The sequence below is a fragment of the Madurella fahalii genome, assembly GCF_045866475.1.
Source record: "Madurella fahalii IFM 68171 DNA, scaffold_6, whole genome shotgun sequence".
Taxonomy (NCBI): Eukaryota; Fungi; Ascomycota; class Sordariomycetes; order Sordariales; genus Madurella; species Madurella fahalii.
In genome coordinates this window covers 1,464,657-1,478,905 of record NW_027263976.1, presented here as the reverse complement: position 1 = coordinate 1,478,905, position 14,249 = coordinate 1,464,657, and the positions used below count along the sequence as shown (strand labels likewise).

The 14,249-nt window shown below is 58.4% G+C and overlaps 7 protein-coding genes across 7 annotated transcripts; 1 reads left to right on the top strand and 6 right to left on the bottom strand.

Moving 5' to 3' along the window:
* Nucleotides 1-39: 39 nt before the first annotated feature.
* Nucleotides 40-1,501, bottom strand: TAZ1 (Lyso-phosphatidylcholine acyltransferase; the record flags this gene model as incomplete). Its single annotated transcript, XM_071065888.1, has 4 exons — nt 40-973; nt 1,040-1,144; nt 1,217-1,235; nt 1,300-1,501. 4 exons carry the CDS (start codon nt 1,499-1,501, stop codon nt 40-42), a joined length of 1,260 nt encoding a protein of 419 aa, XP_070921989.1.
* A 577-nt stretch (nt 1,502-2,078) lies between these two features.
* MFIFM68171_10468 (uncharacterized protein) lies at nt 2,079-3,238 on the top strand (the record flags this gene model as incomplete). Its single annotated transcript, XM_071065887.1, has 2 exons — nt 2,079-2,660; nt 2,723-3,238. 2 exons carry the CDS (start codon nt 2,079-2,081, stop codon nt 3,236-3,238), a joined length of 1,098 nt encoding a protein of 365 aa, XP_070921988.1.
* Nucleotides 3,239-3,341: 103 nt separating this feature from the next.
* On the bottom strand, nt 3,342-4,598 carry MFIFM68171_10467 (uncharacterized protein; the record flags this gene model as incomplete). Its single annotated transcript, XM_071065886.1, has 2 exons — nt 3,342-4,247; nt 4,302-4,598. 2 exons carry the CDS (start codon nt 4,596-4,598, stop codon nt 3,342-3,344), a joined length of 1,203 nt encoding a protein of 400 aa, XP_070921987.1.
* Nucleotides 4,599-5,527: 929 nt separating this feature from the next.
* Nucleotides 5,528-6,926, bottom strand: sgf73 (SAGA complex subunit Sgf73; the record flags this gene model as incomplete). Its single annotated transcript, XM_071065885.1, has 3 exons — nt 5,528-6,618; nt 6,691-6,837; nt 6,911-6,926. 3 exons carry the CDS (start codon nt 6,924-6,926, stop codon nt 5,528-5,530), a joined length of 1,254 nt encoding a protein of 417 aa, XP_070921986.1.
* Nucleotides 6,927-8,088: 1,162 nt separating this feature from the next.
* PHO85 (negative regulator of the PHO system) lies at nt 8,089-9,150 on the bottom strand (the record flags this gene model as incomplete). Its single annotated transcript, XM_071065884.1, has 2 exons — nt 8,089-9,018; nt 9,082-9,150. The coding sequence occupies 2 exons, from the start codon at nt 9,148-9,150 to the stop codon at nt 8,089-8,091; spliced, it is 999 nt and encodes a 332-aa protein (XP_070921985.1).
* A 1,087-nt stretch (nt 9,151-10,237) lies between these two features.
* Nucleotides 10,238-11,384, bottom strand: MFIFM68171_10464 (uncharacterized protein; the record flags this gene model as incomplete). The annotated part of the gene is made up of 2 exons (XM_071065883.1): nt 10,238-10,706; nt 10,780-11,384. 2 exons carry the CDS (start codon nt 11,382-11,384, stop codon nt 10,238-10,240), a joined length of 1,074 nt encoding a protein of 357 aa, XP_070921984.1.
* Nucleotides 11,385-12,313: 929 nt separating this feature from the next.
* Nucleotides 12,314-14,071, bottom strand: MFIFM68171_10463 (uncharacterized protein; the record flags this gene model as incomplete). Its single annotated transcript, XM_071065882.1, has 1 exon — nt 12,314-14,071. One exon carries the CDS (start codon nt 14,069-14,071, stop codon nt 12,314-12,316), a length of 1,758 nt encoding a protein of 585 aa, XP_070921983.1.
* Nucleotides 14,072-14,249: the final 178 nt, after the last annotated feature.

The window sequence follows — 14,249 nt, the reverse complement described above, 5'->3', positions numbered from 1 at the left end:
ACTCCTTCCCTCCCGCCGACAAGAATACCACCGCTATGCTTAGTTTTGATTGATGTTGCTACCGTCCACACGGCTCGTGTACTTCTTCGCCTCGATGGACTCATCAGGCCGCCACGTCTCGGCCAAGGCAAACGAGGGGTCCGGCTCGGGGAACCCACCTAGCGACTTTCTGACCTTGAGGATCTCGTCCCTCAGCCGCCGCGCGACCTCTATCCTGATCTCCTGCGCCTCCCTGCCATACTTCAACTCCTCCGTCGCCAGCTCGCCGGGGAGCTGCGGTTGGGACGACCGTAGTTGGGACAGCGCCAGTGACGTCCCCTTTTCCTCCTTCTTCCAGGCCGCCCACGACGAGGAGGGCATCAACGATCCCAGACCCCAACCTCCCTTTTTCTGTTGCCGCTGCTCCTCCCCCACGCCGCCGCCACCACCCCCCCTAGTGCCACCGCTGCTGATTCTCTCCTGCTCCAGCCGAACCAAGCCCTCCCACCGCCTGCGCAGATCCCCAAACGTCGCCTCGTAGTCCAGCACCTCGCCGAACCCGACGCGCACCTTCTTGCCGATCCGCGGCAGGAACCGCGGGAACGCCCGGTCCTCGGGCATGACGCGCTGCGTGCCGTCGATGAACATGGGCAGCACGTCCGGGGCCGGGTCCGACTCGAGGATCAGCCGCGCCACGCCCCACTTGAAGTAGCGCAGGTCGGTCGACGCGTGCTGGTGCACCATGCCCTCGGGGAAGACGTGGACCCACGAGTGGCGGCGGTGCTGGGCGTGGGTCAGCGGCGAGGGGATGACGTCGGTGCCGGTTGTGGTGTACCAGGCCGGCGACTGCGGCGTGGGCGGAGAGGGCGAAGGCGGTGTGGAGAGGAGGCGGATGGCCTGGGCGACGCAGGGCTGGAACGGCCCGCCGAAGGGGGAGTGTTTGAGGCGGTGGCAGGGGAGGACCTGGCCATAGTTGAAGAAGCTCGAGAAGAGTCTTGCGGGGGGGGATGGGTTAGTCAGAGTGGCGGGTGTGAGGGACAGGGGGGGTTATAGAACATACTTGTTTGAGAAGCAAATGTCGTGAGCGCCGAGGGTCCAGCGGAGGTTGGAGGGGTCGAAGGCGTACTTGAGAGGGAGGAGGCCCCAGACTACCGGGTCATCAAGCCTGTATATGAGGGCATGAGTTGGGTGGTCGGGGTGGTTGATGAGGCGACATGTAGCTTGCTGGGACACTCACACACTGATGTGATTGGAGACTACGACCAGGTCAGCGCGAGTCGAAAATGAGCTCTGTTTGAACCAAGATAGGTAGGTCCGCACCAGTCAGGAGTCCACGTTGGCGCCTTGCGGGATCTCGGCGGCTCTCAAGCAACTCGAGGAACCTGGAGAGGCCCGTCACTTCGACCTTGTTGAATCCGTACAGGAAGCATTTTGATATGACGCCCGTCATGCCCATGATAATGGCCGATTTCACGCGCCATGAGAGGCTCGGTCTCTGGGGCGCTGGCGCTGGCGGCGACATTGGAATCGGCCGATATTAGGCCTAATGATACTGGACTCTAAGGGTCTGGAGACGTGTCGTGAAGGGAACGGAAGGCAGAGGTTTCAGCGGATGGAAAAGACTGGATTGGAGGATGTCATGCGCTACATTGTCCCGTTGCCAGCAGTTTTTGGTTGTTATACCAGGCCCTCGTCCTCATTGCCCAGGAGCAATTGAACGGACCAAAGGCGCGAGATTTCTAAAAGGAATAGGAATGCCCGACGCCTTGGACAGATTTGCCGCAGGTTCCACCACTCAACAAATGTAGTCGGAGATGGGTCATTCGAAAAAATAAAGTCGCGGGCCGCCGAGACGCGACCCGCTGCAAGGTTTTAGCATGTGTCCCACGGGTGTGACAGGGGTTGCCCCCCAGGCGCAGCTCGGACCACGCTTGCTGGCGCGAGGGAGCGAGTGCAGCGGGGAGCTCAGCTCTGCAGCTAAGTTCACTGTATTACGGTGCCTTAGAACCTACAATAGTGATCAACATTTGCAAACCCCAACTCTGCCTCAACACATCTACCCACGTCCGACATGGCACACAGTAAGTTTCCCCGCCGCGATGATAACCAAGATCTTGTCTGACTTCACAGGCAAAAGAAACACCAGCAGGCCCATCTTCACCTCGCACGAGCGGGCCATGGCCCGCGCGGCCTGGGGCTCCTCGTCAGCGCGCCTCTCCCGGGACTCGTTCCTGCCCTTCGCCTCATGCTGGTTATGCTACGAGCCAGCCATAGATCCGGTTGCCTGCGTTCATGGCGACATTTTTTGTCGCGAGTGCGCCCTCAGCAACATCCTTGCCCAGAAGAAGGAGATCAAGCGCGCCGAAAAAGCCCGCGAGCAGGAAGAGCGCGAAGCACAGGAGGACAAGGCCCGTCGGGACGCCGAGGCTCAGGAGCGTGCCATTCGTGAGTTTGAGCTTACGCAGGCCGGACTCAGTATAAAGAGGAGCGAGAGTGCAATCAGTGCTGGAGGAGGAGAGCGGACGGAGCCACCTGGGCGAGATCTGGGAGTCGGTCAAGGCGGGCTGGAGAATAGTGCCAAGCGCGGCGAGAAACGCAAGTTCTCGCTTGATCCGGACGAAGTTGCCCGGATCGCCGCAGAGGAACGGGCAAAGGCGAGGAAAGCCATTGACGACGAAAAGGTAGGTTAGAGCATTATCGATCCGCAACCCTGAACGTACCCCGGGTTGACAGCATTGTGCAGGCATCAAAACCAACACTGCCGTCATTCTGGTCGCCGTCGGTAACACCATCTTCAAACACAAACAATGTCCTACACGAGGTGAAAAGGAAGGTCAAGGCACAGCCAACATGTCCGGCGTCATCAGACGAGAAGCCGCACTACTACTCACTGCACACGCTAGTCACCGTCAACTTTACAGAAGAGACGGACTCGGAAACGAAGAAAACGCAAAGAGTATGCCCAGCCTGTAAAAAGGGCTTGTCAAACTCGTCCAAGGCGACCCTGGCGAAGCCCTGCGGCCACGTCCTCTGCAAGAACTGCGTGGATCAATTCATGAAACCGGCTGACTCGGGTTCCATCCGCTGCTATGTTTGCGAAGCTGACCTCACAGAGAAGAAAGAGTCTCCCAAGAAGGAGGGCAAAGCAGAAAAAGACAAGATCCGTCCCGGACTGGTGGAGCTGCGACGTGAAGGCACCGGTTTCTCAGCCGGCGGCAACAGCCAAGTCAAGAAGGACACAGTGACATTCCGATGCTGAGGTTCGATTGAACAGGCACTGTGGATGATGCCAATTGAGCATCAACTCTGGATTCGAACAGGCCATTACAAGCCTCAAGTTTTTCTTCTCCGCAAGGCTTTCTCTAACTGCCGCTCGACAGACCCGCCACCATCTTCTGTCCACGTTCAAATGCGCCCGTTACATTACGGACCCCGCGGCAGACCTCGTTAGTCCCCAGTGACGAGGCTCGAAGGTACCGCTTGCGCATCTCATCTCGAGCACCGCGCACCCTCCCAGACAGTCTTGACTTAAGCTGGGGATACCTCTTTAGCGCGGCCAAGATGGCAAAATAGAGCTGCAAAATAAACCGATGGATGACATCCTTGGACAACATGGTTGTGCCGTGAGTGAAGAAACCCTTCAGAAGCTCTCCGCCAATGCCATCGTATAGCGCCCTGACACCCTCGGCCCTCGCTATCCTCACCACGGTCGCGAAAATGGTATCTTTCACGATGCTGCTACGGCTGTCCTTTCCTGTCTCCTCGGCCTCCCCTTTCCCGTCCTCTGGCGCTGCCGACACCTGGACCCTCGCCTTGGCGATCTGAAACGGATATGTCACGGACATGGCAACAACTTTACTCAGCGCCGCTAGGATGAACGTCGTGCTCGCGCCGGGCTCGTCCCATCTCTCCCGCGGCACCAATGCGCGCTTGAAGATCTGCTGTAGGAAAAAGGTTAGGCTGGGGTTGAGCGTTAGCACCAGGCTCGCCGAGTATCCCGCCCACAAGCCAAGCAGGCCGCGCTCCCTTCTGATCTCGGAGATGATTTGGCCGCATGTCAGGTCTCGCTGCGAGGCGCCTCCTTGGTTTAACTCGGAGCTCGCATCAAGTAAGCTAGCCGTTTGTCTTCGCGTCACGACATTGCTTATAGGCGTCGTGAAGAGCTTGGCGCATGCCCCTGCTGCGGCGCCAATGGCGAGCTCCTCAGCGGCCAAGAGATGAGGCGCGCTGGTGCCGTTGCGGACTACCAGCCTTCGCGCGCGGAACCACTTTTTGATCCTGTCAGCCTCTCGTCCATCACCACTCGTGGAAGGCAAACTCACCGAATAGAACAAAAAGAACAAGAAGGAATCAGCAGCTGACTTGCCCAGGTCTGCCCCCAGCCCGGCAAAGAATGCAGTGATACCGCCCTCTTTGGCATATATGCTTGCGAAGGCGTCCAGGATGCCGCGGTAGCCGTCCGCAGCCCCGATGCTCCCGTCTGCGCGCAGCTGCCGCTGGACCTTGAGCCGTGTATTGACTAGATCTAAGGGGTAGGTTGCCAGCGTCGAGACGACGGTGCCGCCCGCGCCAGAGGCTGCGTGCCCTATCGAAGGGAGGAGTTTGGATGCGCGGGGCATTTTCTGAGGGATGGTGAGGAGTGCCCGGCAAGTAAGGCGATGTTGAATTGGATTCCAGTTCTACTTCTAGGCAAACATGCAGCCATGCCACTTGTATGATCTCTACATTATTTCCTGCTCGTGAGAGCCGAGGTGGGTGTGTACTAGCAGGGGTGCCAACGACGTCATCTCGACGGAGTGCCCTGGTCCGGATCCCGGCCGAGCCATGCCGTGTCAATCCAACCCACTGCCCAGACCCGACCTGTGAACCGGGATACACACTTTACAAAGAGCAGGTAAATGTGCCTTAAGGTGAGGAATGCTGCGTATATGCATGTAATCACTCGGGAAATTTCGCATAACCCTTTGTTATTCTTTTCTTAACCCTCCCCTCCCGGATGGCATGATCTAGGGACTGCTAAGCGACACTCTACCAACTGAGCCACACGGCCCAGTACGATGAGAAGCGAGAAGCAGAGGCTGTGGAATACCATCGGCAGGGACGGTGGAGAAGACGGGCACAAACCATCTTATCAATACCCAGCGTATGTACAAGGGTAGGGTATGGTAGGGTAGGGTAGAGTAGGTATCCACAGCAAAACCAGGCAGGGAAGACGGAAAGTGGCGGAAGGGAAGTGAGTGGGCTAGCGGGAGAAACGAAGAAGAAACTTCCACATAGATTGGGTTAGGGGTATATATAAAATGTGATAATACAAATCCACCGCCCGCATTTCGGTATGACAGAAGAACAATGAAATACGGAGAAACAATATCCAATGCCTGCTATCCCCCTCCAATCCAAACGAACGCCGCCGCCCTTCCATGGTTCCTGCCCCGTCCCAATAAAGACATGGATGGAAAAAAAAAAGGGGGAAAGAAAAAGAAAGGTCCATGACGCCACCCGGTTGTATGCACACATGTCCGATCTACCCTGCACACGGCTCCGCGTCTTACGCCCGACCCGTCACAGACGGTCGTCGCGGCGGTGGCCCCGAGAGACTGAAACTTGAAGAGCGGCGCGAGAAGTCGCCGCCGCCGCCAACCACAGCCGTGTCGGGCTCGCCCGGTGCATCCTCATAATCGTACAGGCCCGGATGGCCATCCGGCAGCCTCTGGGCACCGTAGCCAACCACTTTGAAGATATTGACCCGGCCGCCGTTGGTGGCGGTCTGCAGCTGCTCGTGGAGCCGCGCGAGCTGATATTGGCGCTTGATGGGCGCAAACACGGGCTGCGGCACCACGGGCTGCGGGTTCCAGGTGGCTAGCGCGCTCATCACGGCGGCCGTCTCCTCGTCGCTGTCGACCGCCCCGGCATTGGCATCGTCCTCGTCCTCCAGGGGCGCGTTGGCGTCGATGGCCGCCTTTTGCTGCTTGGCCTGGTTCTTCTTCTGGTACGCCATCAGGAGCATGTCGTACGGCAGCGACCGGCCCGGCACGGCGCGCTTCGCGCTCATGCTGTGGCTCTTGCACGTCAGCGACCGGGCGCAGGGCTGGCCGTTGGGCAGCAGCACGCCGCACTGCCGCTCGACGTCGACGGGGCCCTTGGGCTTGGCCACCTTGGGCTTGGGCTCGTCCTTCTTCTTCTTGGCTTTGCCCTTGTCGAGCTCGCCGTCGGCCTTGCGCTTCTTGCCCGCCACGTCCGTCTTCTTGCCCGCCGCCTTCTTGGCCGTCTTGCCCGGGATGCCGCCCTTTTGCTCGTCGTCGTCGTCGCTGTCGCCGTCACCACCGCGCCCCGCGCCGTCCTCGTCCGCCTTGCGCGCCTCCTCCTCCCGCGCGGCCTCCTTTAACCGCTCGCGCGCCTCGCGCGCCTCCTTCTTGCGCTGTGCTTTTTCCTTTTTGATCTTCAGGCAGTTGGCGATGTGGTCCTTGGCGGCGGTCCGCGTGACGCCCTTCTTACAATGCTTGCATTGCTGCAGGTCGGGAGGGTCCTCGACGGGGCGGCCGCTACCAAATGTCTCGCGGCTCGAGTCGTCTAGCTGGTTGATAACGGGGCTGGGGGAGGCGGCGGTGATCGCGCCATCTTTGGATTTCTTCTTGTCGTCTTGCGAAGAGTTAGACTAACTGTAGCGCTCCGCACAAAGGAGGAGCATGTGGAAGGACAGGGCGGACGAACCATCAATGACATTAGCTTCCTTCCAATTGCCGGGCTTAGCCTGCTTTGGGAGCGGTCTCTTGAGCTTGACTTTGCCCCACGATTGCGGCTTCGAGGGAGTGACCGAGTTCTTGGCCGAGGCAACCTTGATGGTGGCCTCCTCATCTGCTAAATCGTAGAGAACATAGGTTAGCTTTCGCCGAGCGTTGGACGGAGCGCAGCTCGGAGGGGCCAGCAGAACCTTTGCGCGATTCCATCGCGGTCGGGGTGAATCGACAGTTGTGTTATCAAGGTCCCGGTGAACAGAAATCCGTAAGAGGCACGGTTGCGGGCGACAGACAAGTATTGCCCGCCTCCGGTGACTCTTTGTTCTTTGTGTCTCGATGGCTTGAGGTTAAAACGGCAGCAATGGCGCCAGGCGACCGCGACGAGGCTTGGAGTTAGAGTTATCGATAAGCAGGTTTCGGGGCGTTCAATGGTCCCCACAAATCTGCCAAGCCCGGAAAGAGAGAGAGAGCGTTACGGGTTCACAAGCCACACTGACAACCACCTGATCACCCGATGCCGCTTGACTTTACCTGTGGCTGACGCCCTAGGTATTTCTGGAAAATATCGATCTCAGCCATTACCACTAGCAGCGAATCGCGGCTTTAATACTGTCTAACTTCCGATCTCGCTTAGAGAAATGCCATCCTCACTCCATACCGCTGTTCTGCCCTTCAATTTCTCGCTCGGTTGGTAGGAAAGGAAAAGAGTCCAAACCTCGTCAAGTACTGCTCCTAGGACGAGTTACCAGAGATGCCGATACCTATACGCGGCCTACTTTCTCACCAGGACCCCCACTAAACATGCCATATCACCTATTACCCGCGCTATTGAACCCAAAAGATCATTCCGTACACATGCTCATTGACCAGTTTACGCCCAACTGAGAGCCAATGCGTATCTAGCCCGGGCAGAGAATCGGTCCAAGGAAAAGGCTAGGAGACTGTCGTCCAAGGTTCCCCTTTGGGTGCGCTGCAACAACTAGACCTGCACAAGGAAGCGGCCGCGTAGCTGTGCATCTTCGCTCACGACGCCGCGGTTCGATGGGTTAAGGATGATTCACTGATCTCCAATTCGGATACAACCAGTTGGTATCTTGAAGCCGGCTCATCGGTTTGGCATTCAGATACAGCTGGTCAAAAGGTTGATGATTCATTGGTTGCGCGGTCGACTGTATGTAATATTTGGGCATCCATCGCTCGGCTGTTGCCACGAAGGGCAGTTGTCGCTAAGTTGTACTGGGAGTTCCGCTGACTGCAGAGCCGGATACAGGGGCCAAACCACCCCACCAGCCACGCTCGACTGCTGCTTCCAGAGGCTGTTGGTATGGGGAAGTTGACCGCCCGACGCCGGAATCATCATCGACCGCCCCATCTAGTAGCCGCCATAGTTTCCTTGACTCGGGACCGTCTGCTGATAACCACCATGGGGATGCATCATCGGCTGCTGTGCTTGGTGGTGCTGGGGGTGCTGTTTTTGTACCCCGACCAGATCGTGAAACCATTGATGAGTCAATGCGTCGGCAGCAGTGATGCGGAGCTCTGGCCGCACCTGCAGCATGCGCTGGAGCAGGTCGATACCCAGGGGGTCGATCTGGGGCAGGATGGTGTTGAGCGGCTGCGTCGCGTACATCTGCCAAGTCGTCTTGTACTCGGGAAACTGCGAAAGCCCTGGCCAAGTCCTCTCAGTCGGCGTCCCCATGATGCGGAAGATGCGAATGATCTGGTCCTCGTTCGTCGTCCCTGGGAACAGCGGTCTCCCGGAGAACATCTCGGCCATGATGCAGCCGGCCGACCAGATGTCGATGCTCGTGTTATAAGTTCTGCTACCGAGCAAAACGTCGGGTGCGCGGTACCAGAGCGTCACGACTTCATTCGAGAAGGTGTTGACGGGAATGCCGAAAGCACGGGCAAGGCCGAAATCCCCCAACTTGAGCTGGCCCTTGCTGTTGATCAACAGGTTCTGCGGCTTCAGATCCCGGTGTAGGACCCGATTCTTGTGGCAGAAATCAATCCCCTTCAGCAGCTGGTACATGAAGGACTTGATGACCATTGGCTTCAGCGCTCCTCTATCGCCATGCGTGTCCATGTATTTTTTCAGGTCACCATCCATGTACTCGAAGACGAGCATCAGCTTGTTCTCGGTGTGGATAACATCGTGGAGCGCGACAATGTTCTCGTGCTTCAGCTCCTTCATCAGCGAAATCTCGCGGATGGCCGTGCTAGGGGTGCCTTCCTCCGAGTCTAGGTGGATCTCCTTGAGAGCGACAAGGTCGCCCGTCTGGCGGTTGCGGCCCTTGAAAACCTAGATAAGCCGTTAGTAAAGGCGTGTGATAATGGCTAGAACGCCGACGTGACCATGACTCACTGTAGCGTAGGTGCCCTCGCCAAGCTTCTCCAGCTGCTGGAACGAGTTAGGATGCCTCTTACCATCCATGGTTTCGGTGCGGCGCTGAGAGCTCGAACGTTCAATCTGGCGACCAGGGCTGGCTTGTATGAGAAAATGGGCAATCGGCGGGGGTTGTGGGAGCGACGTGTGGCGGGGATCGAACAGGACGCTGCCGATAGTTATAATCTTGCCAAAGGCGCCGGGCTGCGTCTCGAGGGGCGTTGCCCGCTGAGGTGCGTGAGAAGCCGTATTTAGAAAGCAGAGATGCCCGATGCGTCTCTGCGACAAGACGAGCGCTAGCCCAACCCGATATGTGGTATGAAGTAGGTTTGAGGGAGGGTTCAAGCACGGAATCGGTGGCGTGCGTACCCCGCAGACCGTCGATCGTTTCTGGGCAAGTGCAGAAGAGTGGTGAAGGGAAAGAGAATGTCAAATCGGAGACTGCACGGCTCTGAAAAGACAAGTTGTTTCCGGTCAAGAGATGGATGTTTCCGAAGCCAACCGAAACACCTACGTCGGGTCGCTCTGGACAGACCGGGCGAGGCCGTTGCGGCGGGTATTGAGTGGAACGAACCAACTCCGCACAGCAGCAGTCTTTCAGGTCTGACATTTCAGCCCTTTCAGGTACCCCGCCACCCCACCAACCCGCTCAGATCTTGGTTCTCCATTATTTTGTACTATTTGTAGTGCGGGGCCTTTTTGCAGGGCCAGGCCGAGTTTCGAGATGTTGCTTGCCGCCCGCTGCGTATTATACAGTAGAGCATCAGGACAATTCGAATCATGTTCGGGTCTATTTTTGTTTGGCGGCACACTACGTTCATTAGTTGGTTTCTGCCAACTGCCAACCCTGGTTTCCCGCTATTCTACACGTCCTTGATCCTTCGCCTCACCATTTCAACTCTCCTGGCTTAACTCGAGTCAAGCAGGAATGTTCCCCTAAGAAGCCACTCTTGGTAGCTACAAGCCGAGTGCCGTTCTCCTCGACGATGCAATGCGCACGAGCACGCAACAAGCATTGGGTTGCTGCAGAGTACAGTTCTCTCACAAGCAAACCAGGTGAAACTGCCCTTGGCGCGTCGAGTTGCCCAATATGCCCCATCTCGCCGGACCGTGTTGCGACTGAGCGGTCTGCGTATCACTGCGGTTCTGCCTTTTGCACGTCCATCCATTCCATCGTAAACGCCGTAACAATCCTTGCCCAGTCTCTCACGGTAGGGATATCCAAATGGTCCCCATCGTCCTCCATTGTATGCCAGACATTGGGGAATGGCGACGGGATGAGATGCAACACAGGCGCGCCCCTCGCCATAAATGGTACATGGTCGTCACCCACATACCCTTTGCTAAATTCCGTCGCCATCTTGCCACTCTCTGGCAGGAACGGCTTGCTCGGCTTGGATTCCAGCAGGCCCATATTGCGTAGCCTCCCCTCGAGCGCCGCCATCCTCTTGTACGCCCAATGCGTGCTCTGGAAGTACGACGGAATCTTGGGGTCCTGGGCGCCAAGCAGATCAAGCAGCACAAACAGGCTGATCTGCCGCATCGGGTTCTTGAAGGTGGACATGGCTGGGTAAGGCGTTTCCTCCCACTCTTTGGCAAGTGCCCTACAAGGTTTGTCGTTACTCATCAGCGATCCATCCCCAAATGTAACCAACCGTGGCCCATATCAAGACTCACCTCGCTCCATACAGCGAATCCGTATCCGTCCAGCTCACAAACGCCTCCTCCCCATCCGTCAACAATATCTGCACCCCGACATCCTCCACCTTGCCCTCGCCCTCCGCCCACAGCCGCGCCAGCGCCTTCTCCACCTCCCTCGCCACAAACATCAGCACGGCGCACGGCGCCGCGCTGTCGGTCGCGCCCACGAACCCTTCCGGCTCGATCTTGCTGTCGTAGTGCGCGACCAGCGTCAGGAACGCGGCGGTGCCGGGCCGCTTCCTCGTCCACGGCGGCTCGCGCCGGAGGATGAGGTTCTGGAAGGGGATCTGCCTGTCGCCCGTGGCGGGCGTCGTCCCGGTCGAGTTCTGCCAGAGGATCTGCCACTCGGGCAGCCAGCGGCGGAAGAAGGCGACAAAGTGCTCCTGCGCCGCCACCTGGCCCGGCGTGCCCGGGACGCGCGGGATCAGGAGGGGCGCGAGGAGCTCGCCGCTGTGGGGCTCAAAGTCGTCTGCGTCTGGTGACGGGAGGGCGCGGAGGCTGTCGTCGGAAAGCGGGGTGTAGGCGTTTGCGAAGGGGGAGAGGGCGAGGAGGAGCGAGAGGAGGGCGGAGAGGAGGCGCATTTTCGGAAATCTTTGGAGGATGAAGTTGGCTGGTTCCTTCGTTCGTTCGTAGGCAAGGCAAGGCAAGGCAAGGCAAGACAAGACAAGGCGCGCGGCGCGCGGCGCTCGAAGACGGGCTACGTACGGTACCTACTACCTAGCTCGTTGCGGCTATCGATGTCATGCTCTATCGAGTATCGCGGCGGACGAAGCAGGGTTGGATGCGAGATTTCTGAGCATTTGAACTGTCTTGCGACGAACCGTATATTGAGGGATTCGTGCCCTTGGACGCAAAATGCCTAGAAGCCTTAGCAGTTAACTCGAAGGATCGGGGTGATCATTTTCATTGTCGGAGCACAAGCCGCTCGATGGCACTGCGCGAACCGCTCTTTGACACGGTCGCAGGTTGCACTGATTGGTCAGCTCTGGGCGCTGGGATGCCATCGCCGGGCCGTTTGGGCCGTCAAGGTGCCGCTGCCGATCGGCGGTTCGACATGCCGGAGCGGCGCTGCCCATGCCTGTAGAGCGGCGAACCGTGAACGAAAGAGCGGAGGCAAGCATTGCCCACAATTGTGGCATCAGTTACACGTCGCATGGCCGGATGCTTCGTTCTCGATCAGTAGCATCTTCGATTGTCGTTAACGTAACCCCTGCTGCGCGCAGCAAGCAAATGCTCTGCGTATGCATCCTCAGACCCGACGCCACCAACCCCTGTATCCGCCCGTTGCCAGCCTGTCGATGGTATCACGATGCGACTATAGCTATAATACAGATAAACAATGCAATAGCGTTGTTCCCCAGCCAGACCCGCCCGTCCCCAACATTCCCCAGGACCTCCTGTATGATGTTGCCAGAGTAAAATGCACGATGAATGGGTCAACCACTCCGCACCATGCAGCCACGCCGGTTCCCCAAGCCGTAATTGTAGCTCATGTCCATGCACATGCCGTCTATTCCTCCTCACCCCTCTCAGCTGCCCTCCGCCGCTCCATTGCCTCCTCCAGCGCCAGCCTCTGCGTGAAGCTGCGTGGCGTCCCTACCAGGTTCGTAGCCAAGCTAGTCGCCCTGTAACTGCCCAAGTCCGCCTGATCGACACCGGTACGGCCATCGATGCTGCCGACGAAAAAATGCACGTCCTTCATGTTGGCGATCTCATCGTACAATTCTGGGTCATTGATGGGGTTGATGCTCATGGATCGACCCCGGTACGACCCAATGCTGTGTCCGAACAGCGCTGCCGAGGGCGAGACGGCCGGCAACTTGCTTGTTCCCCTTTCTCGCTCCTCTTCGTTAGCCTTGCCAAGGCTCCTCAGGCGCCGCTGGGAAATCAACTCGTCCTCGTCATCTTCAGTTTCGGGGAGGTACTTCTGCGGTTTGCACTGTGACCGAGACAATGGTTGCCCTCCTTCTTCAAAGTCGAAGAGGGGGTCCTCTTCGTCTACATCATCTTGGTTGGCAGACCCGCGTGTAGTAGCTACACTTGGGGCAGCTGAAGTGACTTGAGAATGAGGCCGCGCGAAAGGGCGCTGCGCACCCGGGGACGGCGTCTTCTTCGCCGGTCTAATTGAGAGAAAGTCGTCTTCGGAGGTGTTTTCGTCTTCGTCATACTTGCCTATTTCCTCGATCGGCGAGCCAAGCCCGTTTGCAGGAACCTCATCCTCTTCCATGTCGGTTGGCCGAATAGTTGCCTGCGAGTCGACCTTTATCGGGCACGGATTCCCAGTATCCTCGACTCGCTTTCCGCCTCTCATAATGGCGGGTTCTCCGGGATCCGGGTTGACGACTGTCCAGATTGTTCCCTCTTCCAACGGGCTCCGGGTGAGCGCCTGCAGTGCTTGCGTAGACGACACCTTCCTCGGCCTGGGCGACGAGTCTTCTTCATCGTCGATATTGAGCAGCGACGTCCCAACGTATGCTGGTGACTCATCCTCGATGGCGACGGCTGACGTGTCAGCCTTGGGCTGAGACTCCGCCCCACCGACCGGGGCTGGGATGCTGGTGGGTGCCTGGGGCGAAGATGAAGATGGAAACACCTCCTCGCCCTCAAACTCGAAACGAACCCGGCGCGGGCTGCCTTTAGTCGAGCCGGAGGACCGCCGCAACGCGCTCCTCCGCAATTTCGACTCACTACCCGAAGACTCAACTGATGACGTAGACCGGTCCGTCAGCCGTCGATTTGGCGCCGGCCTGAGTTCGGGGGCAGCAGGAACGGGTTGTCTGGACTCCTCGACCTTTTTCACATTGTCAAAGGACAACGGGAACGATGGCTTCCCAGCCGCCGACGCTTGAGATGCTTCAGACAAGCGGCGGGAGCTAGGGTTGCCCTCGAGAAGCGGCAAGTAGGTTGGCGTGAACAGGCCATGGAACTCTTTCTCTCTCGCGTGCGCACTCCGCGGGCTTTCCTTGGGGATACCGGAAGTATGGCGAAGAATAGGCGGGGGGGACTTGCAACCGTCCCAGGCATTCCGATCTATTGCGGGCGAGTCGGGTGCGTCGCCGACCCTGGGACACAGAGCCGGATACCTGGACATTGACTGAGCGATGACTCGCGATACCTCGCTGGAGATGTGATCCGGATAATTCTTCAAGCACTCTTCCATGTGTCTGTGGAACTCGGCCAGCATATCGCGCTGGTATGCGGCGACCTTGCCGTCGAGGTCGGCGAGCTTGTTGTGTAGCTCGGTCACCAGCCTCGCGGCGTCGTCCATTGTTGCGAGCGATGCCGGAGCCCGGAACCCGGCGAATCTTAGTGATGCGCGTGACCTGATTGATTTGTGATTGGCAGGCTGCAAATCATGATCCCGGCATTAATTGCTGTCAGGAACCGCGTGACTGGTGGCCGCCGCCAGGCTGCTGAGCTCGCAGGGGCACGGGAGTCGGGGGGGA